This window comes from Ananas comosus, linkage group 10 (genome assembly GCF_001540865.1).
Source record: "Ananas comosus cultivar F153 linkage group 10, ASM154086v1, whole genome shotgun sequence".
Lineage (NCBI taxonomy): Eukaryota > Viridiplantae > Streptophyta > Magnoliopsida > Poales > Bromeliaceae > Ananas > Ananas comosus.
The window spans coordinates 8005880-8019669 of NC_033630.1; the positions used below are offsets into that span (position 1 = coordinate 8005880).

The 13790-nt window shown below is 39.4% G+C and overlaps 1 protein-coding gene across 1 annotated transcript; it reads left to right on the top strand.

Annotated features, from left to right (window-relative positions):
- Nucleotides 429-12586, top strand: LOC109716812. Its single transcript, XM_020242388.1, has 3 exons — nt 429-737; nt 900-1105; nt 12075-12586. The coding sequence occupies exons 1-3, from the start codon at nt 645-647 to the stop codon at nt 12379-12381; spliced, it is 606 nt and encodes a 201-aa protein (XP_020097977.1). The 5' UTR covers nt 429-644; the 3' UTR covers nt 12382-12586.

The window sequence follows — 13790 nt, forward strand, 5'->3', positions numbered from 1 at the left end:
GTTAATATTTCATTAAATTATATAAAAAAAACTTCAAATATCAATCTAGATTTATCAAATATTCACTTTAGTATCCTTTAATTTTAACTTTATCACTGATTTAAAAAAAAAAATAATAAAATTGATAAGAAAGAGAGAAAAAAGAAACTATACGGGGGCAAATTGATATATTTTAAACCACAGGGCGCAAAATGAGAAACTGCGAAACCACAGGGGGGTTTTTGAAATTTTCCCTTTGTTTTATAATAGTCTATATTTTTTTGTGTNTTTTTTTTTTTTTTTTTGTCCTAAATTAGACAGCAGATTTGGTGCTAGCGAAACAGCTGTCTGCGGTCTTCACTCTTTGTACTGTTTGTACTGTCTGCGTCTTTACACTGTCTCAGTTAAACTACTTTCGCCTTAGGGCTGAAAAACGTAGGCTATTCTATTAAGTGACCATTGAGCCCGCCACCATTCTACTGCTTCCATAAAAGGTATTGCCGAATAAAAAAAGTAAAGGTTGCAGCGCACAAGGAAAGGAGGGAGAGTGGAGCTTAATAGAGACGGAGAAAATAGAAACGACGCTCTCTCTGAAGAGGGGGTATAGAGATCTGATATTAGGAATTGGCAATTAGTAATCCATATTCCATACTAGTGCTGTGGAGATGGGCGTGTCCATTTCGGTCGTCGCCGCCGTCTCCTTCCTCCACCTCCTCGCCTTCGTCCTAGCCATCGGAGCCGAGAGCCGCAGAAGCACCGTTGGTTCCACTTACCACCTCCTTCCCTTTCGCAGCATCAGATAGATACACTACCGTTTGTTTGTTTTCAGGATTCTTTCTTTCTTTCTTTCTTTCTTTTTTGACTACTGAAATAGCTTTTTTTTTTTTTTTTCTTTTCCCTTTCCCCTCCCGGCGACGAAGGGGAGGGTGGTGCCGGACGAGTACGACGACCGTACGTACTGCGCGTACGACTCGAACGCGTCGACGGCGTACGGCGTGGCGGCGTTCTTCGTGCTGCTGGCGAGCCAGGCGCTGTTGAGCGGCGTCACCCGCTGCCTCTGCTTCGGGCGTGGCCTGGCCGCCAGCGGATCCCGAACCTGTGCAATCGCGGCCTTTGTTCTCTCTTGGTAAAGCTCTAATCTGTACTACCCATGATTGCCTAGTGGAACGGTGGCTTCTTATGCCATTCCAATCTCTTCTCTCTTTTCTTTCGGGCCATCTCATGCTCCGGACTGCATCGGATGGGATTGGATAGTACAAGAGAGAGCGATATTGAAGGGAGGAGGAGGATTTAGTTACTCGGAATTTTCGCGGTGGCTTGTGAGAGGTTGAGTTCATCCCAAAATCCTGGTGGGCTGGGTTGAGTTGGGCTGGGCCGGGCTGGGATGGGATAATCAAATCTCAATTAATGGTGTTGAATTGTTGAATTATTTCTTCTTCTGGCATCGCTCTCTCGTTTTGTCCTATGCAATCCAATCCCGAATGCCAATCAGGTCGTCAATTTTGATAAGCATTTGATTTGCCATATCTTTGGTAAAACAGCAGACTGAAACAGCTAAGAAGGACATGCAAATGCAGAAACGTCCAGCTCATATCTTGTCTGTAAACTACATAATTTAGTATTGTTTCTGTCTGCATCTAATTAGTCTTCTTAGGCTTATTGAGTGTAGGACATAGTTCATATACTTGTGATAACTTTGTTTAAGTCATGCCTGCGGAAATGCTTTATTCTTACCTTTTAGCTTTGGCTGATTAAGATAAATTAATCACACATGGTAATTGGCAAGTTTTTTTTTTTTTTTTTCTTACTTTGTTTCAACCAACTAGATTTCATTGGAGATATTTATAATGGTTTTTACCTAGTTTTTTGGAACTTTGCAGTGTGAAGCAACTTTTTTCTCTTGTTAGTATACAATGGTATGTGACTTGATAACTTATGTAATCTGCTTTATAGCATAGTTTTCTGTAATACGTATTGAAAAATTACTTCTGCGGATAAAACATATGGTGGCGACAAAAGTTGCCACCGTACAAGGTAATATTGTCATGAAATATCTTGTCGTAATTTGCCGGCAACAGTTCCGCCAGTGAAAATATAGGTGGTGATATTCTCTGTCCCTGGAAGTTCATACAATAGTGGTGGTAATTTTGCTACTGATAAATAACATAAAGTGGTGCCATGGGCTGCCACCGAATGCGAAATCTTAACACTTGGTCGCCAGGTTGTGTTGCCAACAATGCCATACATTTGCTTGCGCCATGCCTAGGAGTGTAATGTGGCCCACATTCACCTGGGTTGATACGGGCCGAAGGCCGTCCCAACTCTAAATTCCAGGATAGGTCATGCCAGCCCGGATTTCTTATATCTGCGGCCCAACACGCCCCCTTGGCCTGAATGGTATGGGTTGTGCTTAGTCGGGCTTTGGACCGAACCTTTATTTATTTATTTATTTTTTAAAGTTTTTTTAAATAATGTATAAAATTTAAAAGGATAAAATGCAGATAACCCTTGTTAATGTATAGCATGTTGCACTTTACCTCGTAAATACAAAAAATATGCGCTTAATCCTCCTCAAAAATATGCATTTTTTTTCCTCCTTAAGAGGGTTTAGAGCTTATTTTTTTTATTAAGGTTGCGTTTGATTCAGGTATAAGTATGAATTGCTTATTTCAGGAATAGGTACAAGTTCAGATATAAACAGGAAGTCAGGAACTAGACCAATTTTGCGTTTGGATGAAAATTGTGTTGTTCCTAGGAATAAGGTAAATAGTATTTAGATGGTTAGATTGGAACATGGGGAATAAGATTTATAATTTTAAATTAAAATTATTTTATCTAATTAATTAACATCAAAATATTACTTAAAAATGATTTAATAAATTAATAAATTTATTAACTATGAATATTGTATAAGATAATGAAAATATATTAATTAATTAATTAATTATAAAAAATTAACTTTTTAATTAGTTAGTAAATTATTTTAGCTAGATAACTAGTAAAAAAATTAATTAGATTAATATAAATATTTATGGTTGATCAATATAAATATTAGTTTATGAATAAATAATTAAATTATTAATAATTAATTACACCATTTTGATTATAATGAAAATCTCCATTGTGTCTTCCCTTGCGGACGTAGGCTAGTGGCCAAGCCATGTAAATATTTATGTTTAATTTTTTTCTCTTTCTTGATTCTTCTTTTGGTATTTTCGTACCCAACGAATTAGATCTTTTTCCGCTTTTGTTATGACAAACTGATATCAGAGTAAATCTGATAGCAGTGTAAGTGGCAGATTTCTAACAAACAGGTATCAGAGCAAATCTGGTATCAGTATAAGTTGCGGATTTCTAGCAAACTGGTATCAAAGCAAATCTGTTATCTCTTTTTTTGTCTATCTATTGCTTCTTGCTTCTCTCTCGCCACCTCTTTCTCTTTCTCCATGATAAGTGCTCCGTCTGCGACCTCTTGGAAGGTTTGGAGGTTCGCCGATTGGACGAGATGGTGGATCGATGGCTTAATCCTTAAACATTCTCGCATTTTTTCTGTCATCCCTTACCACGTAGTTTATGCCGTTTATTATAGGGAAAATTTTTTGCTCATATTCTGCCATTGTTTTTCTTTTTTGTTGGAGCTTCCTCATATCCTGCTCCAAATGCCGTTTGACTCTCTCAGAGAAGTACCTTATGAGCAGCATCTTTTTGAACTTATCCCACGAGATCGTGGACAAGTCCATGAAGAAGAATTAGACCAAAAACTAGGATACATTTTGGGAGAATGAAGCGTCCATGGAAGAGAAGCAAATGAAACACTTGCATTACTCCTTTTTCTAGTGAACGTGTCACAGCTGATTACTCTTTTTTTTTTTTCTTTTTCTTTTTTACAGTTTAAAGATTGGCATTCTATGTCCAATTACTGGTAGGCTTTCCTCTCTAGGTTGTGGACCACCTGCCACACACGTTCCTCATCCGGGATAAAGATGTTGTGGAAGATCTTCTCCATATGTATAACCCACTTTTCGACCACCCATGGGTCGGGTCCTTACCATCAAACGATCTTGGCCTGCACAGTCAAATCCCTCCAAACGGGCAAGAACTTCTTTCCCCTGTGCTTGTCACTGCGGTAGGAAACACCGCCAGAGGTGTCACATTAACAGGGGTTGGTGGGACGGAGCTCCTCCAGCTCTCTCGTCGAGACCCACACTCGTTGTTGGAGTCAGTAATTGATGTTGCGCTGCTTGAGTTGTAGCAACAACTCCTATGGCGATTTGGTTGGCCACCGATGGGGGAGTCAATTGCCCCTGCACATAATTGGCGGGCCAGGAGCTCCTCAAGTCGTTGCATGCGCTCCTCTTGGTAGGGCGTGGCCTCTGCTTACTTCTCCACGCCCCTAACCAAGGCGGCTAGGTGGCTAGGCTACTCTTGGACCTCTCCAGATCTAGATGATAGGGGTATGTTGTGTTGAGTCGTCGTAGACCTTGTCCGAGATCTTTCGTAAGGTGCCATGTCTACTTCCTGAAACATAAAGTGACATCAGTTATTAACATAACCTAGATTGGTCGAACTCAATTAGAGAAAAAAAAAATTAATTCAATTTGGGCAAAATTTTCAAAAAGGAATTTCCTTCCGTCTTTTGACTCTACATTGTTGGTCACCAACGTGACTATCAGAAGAGGGAAATAGTATCATCTTGTTAAAGATATGCCTTCTTTTTTATTGGTTTGGTTCATACACCGGGTTTATGGAAAAATAGAAAGGATCCCATTAGGATTTATTTTGGTGGATCCTAATTTAAATTGGAATCCTAGGTGGACTAGGATTGGTTTCCATATAATACTCTATATTCAATAATCATATTGAATTAGAGTAGGATTGAGCCAAATCCCTCTCTATATATACATGCATATGCATGTACGGCTTGGGGAGCCGTGTGGTGGCCAAAAGTAATTAGAGAGGCTAGAGGGCTGAGGCCAATTAAATTAGCATCAGGTCCATGGCTAATTAATCAAGGCTATTGGCCCGGTCTTGACGACGTACGGCAGCAGCAAGAAGGTCGCATGAAGGACTGACTTAATTAGCATGCGGAGAGAAGCTAATTAATTAAGGTGGCCGGTTCTCTTCATGTATAGCGGTACGGTAGCAAGAGAAGGAGATGCGCGGTAGCACGCATGTGACGGATTGACATTGGCGGCGGAGCGGCGGTTCTCAACCAATTGCCTGAGCGGTTCGGATTCTTCGAAGCAACGGCATAAAGGAATTTGGTTAGAGTTTCTATACTTCTCTAATTTGGTCTTCTCGGTTTTACGAAAAGATTTTTTCGGTATTTTCTTGGAGTTTTCGTTGGAACAAGAGAAAGGTGGGATTCACCGTAAGGCTCTTGGTTTTTATCCGGAGAAGACATAAGGTGTAAGCTTGTACTTCTATTTCTTCATATAGTGGAATACATCTCTCTCGCTCTCCCCGTGGACGTAGGCAATTGCCGAACCACGTAAATCTTGGTTTCTTCTTTCTGCATTTATTTCTTTTAGCCGGTCGTTCGTGTTTCTCTATTTTTCGTGCATCTTGTTGGTAGTGCATGACGAATGATCATACCGGTTCCCAACACATTTTGATTGGCGCCAGTAAGTTTTCTGGAGATATAACATCCATTCATGACTTAATTCGCCGTACTACCTATAAAATTGTTTCTCTACACGTTGTCCAAAGTCCTTAAGCGTCAGTTCAATGCCTAGTTTTTGTTGGGATCCGTATTGCGCGCCGGTACCGATCTCGTGAATCGGCAACAGCCTCCGATACCGACTCTCTAGGATCCGGTATCTAAATTGTTGGGATATTCCGCAACGGAACGTCAAATCGGGTTTTACTCGATAAACCCGTCTCCTCAGCAAAAAGCTGATACAATCATAAAAGAGAAATACCAAAACAAAAATACGGTAAAATAAGATTCATTAAATAAGTAGAAGATTACACCTGACTCCTCTTCTGCACAGAGTAACTACAACCCAGCGCATCTTTCTAATCTTTTCTACCCTTCTCCTCGTCGTTCTATAATCATAAAGAAGACAATCATCCGCCGCACTCATCACTAGTGCACTAAATAACTCTCTCCTCTCCCTTTTTTCTTCTCGGTTACGGCACCCAAAGAGCCTTTCTCTCTCCCGTACTCACATCTCAAAAGCAAACCACAAAAGAGCTATTTATAAGGTCGCACAGAAAAATACCCAAATCCTAATATATTTAGGATTTCTAACTCCAATTAATATCTAAATCTATCTTAATAATCTCTAATAATTAAATTAATCCTAATCTAGTTAGATTTTACCTCTAATTTAATATTTAAATCTTAATTTATCTCCAATAGATTTAAATATATAATTCTTAATCAACTAGGATTCATACAAATCTAACCAATCTAAAATCTCCACCTTGGTTGGATTTGTAATACTTCAAACGTCACGTCGAGCTCACCATGCAAGCTCACCCTTGAGCTTGTCTCCTCCGCTCGATGTCGCCGCATCGTCGCTCTCGCCTCGAGCGACTGCACTCCGCGAACTTTTGGAACCAACGTCTTCGCTCCCGTTCGATTGTGCTCTCGTTCAGAACGTACAAGTTGCCACGCTTGTTCGCCTCGCAACACGACCCATCTCGTTTTCGAACTCTCATAGCTCCACCTGAGCCGAAATATCGCAACCCTTCGAGTCAATTGCGCCTAACGAGATCAAATTTCGCTTTCAATCCAGGAACGTACCGCACACTCTGTCAGCGTCCTCACGACCCCATCGTGCATTCGGATCTTCACCGTGCCGACTCCCAAAACTTTGCACGTCGTCCCGTCCCCATTAGAGCTTTTTCACCTTTTGATCGCCTTATAGGTTGCAAAAAGACTCCTTCCCGGCATACGTGAAAAGAACACGCCGAATCGAGCACCCACGCGTCATCCGAAATTTTTGCAACCGTCCGGTCGCGCATATAGCACATCAGAATCGAACATCTTCCGATCTGCTCGTCTGTGCCGTTTCTGATACGTCTCGTCCTGGTTCAGCGACAGTTCTCCTTCTGTCTGCTAACTCCTTCAGATCATCCTGAAGTTTTCGACAATTTGCGCTTGAATATGCCTTTCCTGTGAGATAAAAGCACTCTACCCTCAGATAGCGGCTTCTTCTGTCGATCTCCGGTCGCTGATGTGTGCCTCCTTTTCGCTCTGACTACCAAAGCTGATATCCCGACTCTGTGTGCGCGACTCCTGAGTCATCTTCCGCATCTCGTTCGAGAGAACGCCGCCGTGACCGTCTCCACGCTTATGGTCTCCTTGCCATAAAGCAACGTGGTCAGCAGATGCTCATATGTCGCCGTAGCGAAGATAGTAAATCAGCGCCTTATCTTCGTCTATCCACATTGACTACGATGCTGGTCAACTGGCCACCACTTGTTGAATTCGTTTAGATGCCATGTAGGCTTGCCGCTTCTTGCATCCGCAGCGTAAACAGTCGTGGCTTCAGATACAATCTGTCGTCAGGGAATTTGGTCATGTACAGTCTTCCATATTTCTTCCACAACTGTCGCCGGTGTCGTCTCGCTGGCTACGTTGTAAAGAACCTCATTGCTAATGAATAGATGAAGCGTACTCAGCGCTTCCGCTTCCATCTTCGTCCATGCGCATCCGTGACCTCCGCCGGGCTTCGCCTCCTCCCGTTCAACGTCTCGTCCAATTCTTGCTGTACGAGGATCGCTCGTACTTTAATTGCCACAATCCGAATATTGTTCTGCCGTCGAACTTTCTCGATTTCGAATTCGTAGCATTTCGTGGATTCTCCCTCGGATCGATAACCTTCAGCTCTGATACCACTTGTGGGAATCGGTACGCCCCGGAACCGGATCTCGTGAATCCGCAACGCCGCTCCGATACGACTGCTGTGGATCAGGTATCAATTGTTGGGATTCCGCACGGAAACGTCAAATCGGTTTTTACCATAAACCCGTCTCCTCAGCAAAAGCTATAACAATCATAAAGAGAAATACCAAAACAGAAAATATGCGGGTAAAATAAAGATTCATTAAATAAGAGAATATTACACCTGACTCTTCTTCGACAGAAGTAATACAACCGAGAGCCCTCTTTCTGATCTTTTCTACCCTTCTCTCGTCTTCTATAATCCCATAAAGAAGACAATCATCCGCGCGCACCCATGCACTAGGTGCACTAAATAACTCTCTCTCTCTCTTTTTCTCTCTCTGGTACGGCACCCAAGAGGCCTTTTCTCTCTCCCGTACTCACATCTCAAAAGCAAACCCACAAAGAGCTATTTATAAGGCTCCACAAAAAACGTACCCAAATCCTAATATATTTAGGATTTCTACTCCAATTAATATCTAAATCTATCTTAATTAATCTCTAATAGATTTAAATATTAATCCTAATCTAGTTAGATTTTATCCTCTAATTTAATATTTAAATCTTAATTTATCTCCAATAGATTTAAATATTAATTCTTATCTAACTAGGATTCAATTACAAATCTAACCAAATCCTAACAGGTTTCTTGTCTATCCATCATATCGCTCTGATACCATTCAATCTATCATGCTCCAGTTCGAGCAGCGAAGGCCCCTATTTATCGAGGCCGTGGCAGACCCGTTGCACAGGCAGAGCTTCCCCTGCCCGCACGAAGTGGTGAGCTACTAGCTGTACAATCAATTCTTCACAAGAATACATTGCAGATAGGAAACTCATTAATCACTTTAAACTATTACAAATTGTTTATCTCCAAATACACCATCATCATACAACTAACATCTCTTATAATTTAATAAAATCAAATGGTCAACTATGTGTTCCACTTGCTAACTATGTCAAAATGAGACAATGGATGAGGCCCACCGGCTAATATGTGCCGCCCTTGCCGTGAGCACACACCTCGGGAAGACGAAGGGCCTGTGGAAAAACAACAACAATAGAGGGGTGAGAATTTGAAATAAATTTTCAGTAGGTTCAACTGCCGAAGGAGGTGATCTATACTCACTCAGTCCAAAGGAGGCATAATAGGAAAAAAGGTAACGATATATGAAAGCTACAATTATGTATGGTGAAAGAGATATGAATAAATGCCACTACTATACCTTTGTGAAGTTTTGAAGTTTACCAAGAAGACGTGCAACTTATCTATTCAACATGGAAGAAGCTCTCCAGTGGGAACTAACAATGTCTTACCCAATTACCTCTACTGGCTTGTTGGTCTGCCCCTTGCTTGCTTACTATCAACTCATGGAAGGCCGAGCAATATCGACTACCATCCCACTTGGTGTAGATAAGGGCTGAGCATTATCGACTACCCAAAGCGACACTTCTGGAAGGTCTTGGCTCGTGGGGTTGCGATCCCCACGAGCGATGTGATCTAGCATAATATTTTGACTAATACAAGTTTTAGTCACAATCCACATCCATGGATTTTCATTTTTATGTCACCTCAAGGCTTTGTTTGGTTCGGGTATAAGCAAGAACTGTTTATTCCAAGGATAGGTACAAGTTCAGGTATAAGCAAAAACTTGACCAATTTTGCGTTTGGATGAAAATTGAGTTGTTCCCGAAAATAAGAAAAATAGTGTTTTGATAGATAAGATGGAATAAGAAGAACGATGAGTAGTTATAAAAAAAAATAATGATATTACTCATTATATTTGAATTTAAATTTTTAAATTTTATATTTATATTTTCTAAATTTAAAATTTTAACTTTTAAATTTCAAAATTCAAAAATTAAAATTCAAAAGTGAAAATCTCAAATTTTAAAATTCAAATTGAAAATCTCAAATTTTAAATTTCAAAATTTAAAATCTCAAATTTTAAACTGCAAAATTTGAAATTTAAAATGTAAAATTTGAGATCAAATTTAAATTTGAAAAATATAAAATATCAAATAAATTTTAAAAATAAAAATTTAAAATTTAAAATTTAAAATTAAATTTTTTTTTTGAGATTACAAATTATAAATTAAAAAAAATAAAAATTTAATTTTTAAGATTTTAATTTTTAAAAATAATTAATGATTTAAATATATTAATTAGATTAATTAATGATTTAATACTATAATTAAAATTAAATTTAGAGTTTAATTAATCTTGTTCCCGTTTATTCCAGGGAGAAGGGTGGAACAGCAATTCTAGGCTTGTATCGGATTATACCAGTTTATTCCAGATACCAGTTAATTCATTAAACAATCCATGCAGAATTTACAGTTTTAGTTATCAAATGTTGAAATGCTCATTATGCCCCAATGTAATAGTATGATCCGGTCTTGTCAACTCGATCAGTGTTCTCATCTTGGATCCCTGAGGAACAGCCCCAGGATTGACATACTTTTAATCTATCCTCAAGCTGTTCAGCTTATTTTTTAGTTGCTCCTTTCATCCGTTCTTTGTAGGCGAACTGATGAAACTTGGTGCATCCATTGTTGTCCTTCAAGCCGTTCCAAAATTTTTGCTGTGTCCCTTTTTTTTTTATTTTCTTTTTCAAATCTTAGTTGGATCACTAAAAAAACCAGCAAAGCAGCTAAATTTTGATCATGTGCTGCCTGATATTGATGCAACTGTCCTCTTAACCAATCCTTTCTCTTGATTTGTGACCCTCTAATGACTTATGTTGCCTGATAAATGCTGTCCCTTAGTTTTCCTTCACTATATGATATTTTTATTGGTTCCTTATAATATCAGTTAACTGTTTCAAGCTGTTTTTGTTTGCTTGGAAATTGTATATTTAATTATAGAAATTTTGAAATGGATGACAGATGGTATCTCTACTAATAGTCATTTTCCTTCGCCTTTGTAAATTTGTAAGAATTATCTGATCGCATATTATTTGTGCATATTTCTGTTTCATTTGTTTTTTTTTACCTTCTGATTGCTGATTTTCTTATACTGAAGTGTGGGTCTGAGCTTGTCTAACTTTATGAAAAGTTTAAACGTGTAAATGTCCTATGTTGAATTATTGATAGGGGTAAATTGATTTCAATCTGAAACATTAGAAGATTATGTTATAAATTATGACTCAATCTTGTTCGTTGAGCTTGCAGTCAGCCATGAGATGCCGAGTAATATTTTTATTCTTGCAGTTTCCTTCAGTCATTGCATTGGACCTTCTCCATTTTCTTTACCGTATGCATTCTACGGTTTGTAATGAATGTGGTTACTTTTCCCATTCGCATCAGTTGTAGTCTCATTATCTTGTATCACATTTATATTTTATTGAGTTAAAATTGCAACTTTATTTTATTTTATTTTATTTTTTACAATTTTATCATCTATGATGGGCAGAAACCTCTTTTTAGGCGTCTTGTCCGCATTGGGTATTAATTCTCGTACGTACATGCCTGATACATATCAGATATTTGTCATAAAAATATCAACCATTTTAGAAACTTTAGAAAAATAATGGATGCTCATGGGGAACTTGTGGGACACGGTTGGATTTCTTTCGGCTCTAACTGGGAATGAAAATCATTCTCAAGATAACTTGTATGGCAAGTTATCGTAGTTATTACGCTTGGATGACACTTGCATCATGGGCTCATGTTTGATGAAACTCGAGATTAATGTTGGTCTAGTTAATTTTGTTTCTTAGTGAGCAAGGTTCGACTTTTTATATATCTTTGCACCAGTTAGTTGGTTTATTGTTTATGTTGTCTGATCACCTAAACCTCTATTAATATAAATCGTCATATGAGGTAATACTAATGTATCAAAAATTATGTTTATTGCCATGTCCATTACATATCACATGCATCCTAACATTTTGAGAATTTGTTTTTATCTCTGAATTTGTATCAAATTGTATCAGTATTCTGTATTGTGCAACAAGTGGGCACGAATGCCAAAACAATTATAAAGAGGCATCAGAGAAGAGCGATCACTGGTTATTTGGTTCTATCACATTCTATCACTAACTTTTTGGTTGGAACAGAGGGCTGAGGTCTAAAACTCTTTTTTGTCACACTAGTAACAAAACTTACTTAGTCGGGTGTGATTAAAAAGAAAAAGAATTAAAAGAAAAGATGAGGGCTTCTGTAGTTTTTAATTTGTTGTGTTTATTCTGAATTTTAGGGTTACTTGCATAGTAGCAGAAGCTTGCCTTGTGGCGGGATCAGCTAGGAATGCGTACCACACAAAATATGTGGGTTACTACATCAAGCGGGACTTGACGTCGTGCGCAGCACTTCGGAAGGGGGTCTTCGCCGCGGCAGCTGCTCTTGTGCTGGTCTCTTTAGTGGCATCTCTCGTATATTATTGGAACTACTCCAGGGCCGCCACCGGAGGTTGGGTGAAACACCAGAATGAAGGCGGGGTAGGAATGACGGATTATGGCACGGGTAAGGGTAAGGATGAATCCGGGGGTACTGCGACGGTTTGAGCAAACTTACCCATGATAGGTAGTCATGTGCTTTTCCTTACAATTATGAGGCTTGTTGCATGTTCTATATTAACTTGAAACTGTAGAGCTCAAAAAATGTGGTTGCTGCTCTTTGTTGACTTCTCACATGTGTTTCTTTCCGCTGATGTCGTGACCGTGGTCGTCCGTTAAATTTCAGTAAAGATCAAAGTGTTCATCAGTCAAACTACCGTTATTTATTTGTTGGAAGGTTGCATCTCCATCACGGGAAAGGGGCCTCGATGGCTTTGACTTTCCCCCAGTAACCCAACTCGGCTTGGGGCTTGGGGTAAGACGACAACTCTACCTCAATTTGCCCTTCTGTGGTGCAACTTTTACTTTTTTTACTTTATCATTTCGTGGTTTCAAAAGCAGCACTTAACTAACCAACCTGTAGTTTTATCTCTATTTTATTCAGAAAATCTCGTCATATAGAGTACGTAGCAAAAAGTCTTTGCTACCATAGGGTAGCTAAGTGTAACTTTCTGATCCCTAAGGTAGCAGTGTAAATAAGTCAAATCATAGGTGGGGAAGTGCAACTCTTTGAGTAGCATAATAGCAGAGGTGAAAATAAACTAAAACACAGTAGGGCGAATTGAAGTTTACCCAAACTTCTTAACCATTCTCTTGTTCAAGAATGCAATAGGCTCAAGCAAAGAGTCGCCCTGCGTTATTAATAATTGTTAGTCGCAAAGGTCACAGCTGTAGCAACCCGATCTTGCTTTTGAGTTATGAAACATGAAATCAAGTGGGCATTTCGATTCAACTTGGAAATCAAATTTTGTAAGATGCAACTTACCACCTTGGCTATATTGGTAAAATATAGGCCAAAATTCCTTTTGTGTTCATTACTTCTGGAGGTCCACTGCGGCGCGGTGCATATGTATATAGGGTTACTTACTATTTCGTATACCAAAAGATTACCACGGCTAACCGCCCGCTCGGTTTGGGGACAAACGTGATCCGGCAAATGTTCGACCGTCTGGAAGCTTGAAGCCGGAGAATCGTGTTTTTATTGCGCCGCAGGAGCCCAATCAGGCGCGTGAGTAGAGCCGCCACAGACCGGGTATTTATTGCCTGCATATGTTTGGCGTCGGAGTACGAAGAAGTATATTTTATGCAAGCATGATATAGTAGTAATTGAAGGAGACTTAACCCAGGATTATATTTTCTTTCCATAGGACATTTACTTGTTTCACAAAATATCCGAGTCCGCAGATACAACCCATGAATCGTCTACAGAAGTTTAGTAATAAATTTTCAATATCCAAACGAAGTAGAAACCCCAAAATGTGCCTCTCTATTAGGTGGTGGCAAGTTATTGCGCATTCTCACTCCGCGCCAGACTATAAAGTTCTCCTGTGGGTGCAATCTACCGACGAGGACAAGCT

Excerpts from the sequence above, each read along its gene's own strand:
- LOC109716812 (XM_020242388.1), top strand. The coding sequence starts at position 645 with ATGGGCGTGTCCATTTCGGTCGTCGCCGCCGTCTCCTTCCTCCACCTC. Across the intron at positions 738-899 it reads CCGAGAGCCGCAGAAGCACC|GGGAGGGTGGTGCCGGACGA; the intron begins GTTGGTTCCACT and ends CCGGCGACGAAG. Across the intron at positions 1,106-12,074 it reads GCGGCCTTTGTTCTCTCTTG|GGTTACTTGCATAGTAGCAG; the intron begins GTAAAGCTCTAA and ends TCTGAATTTTAG.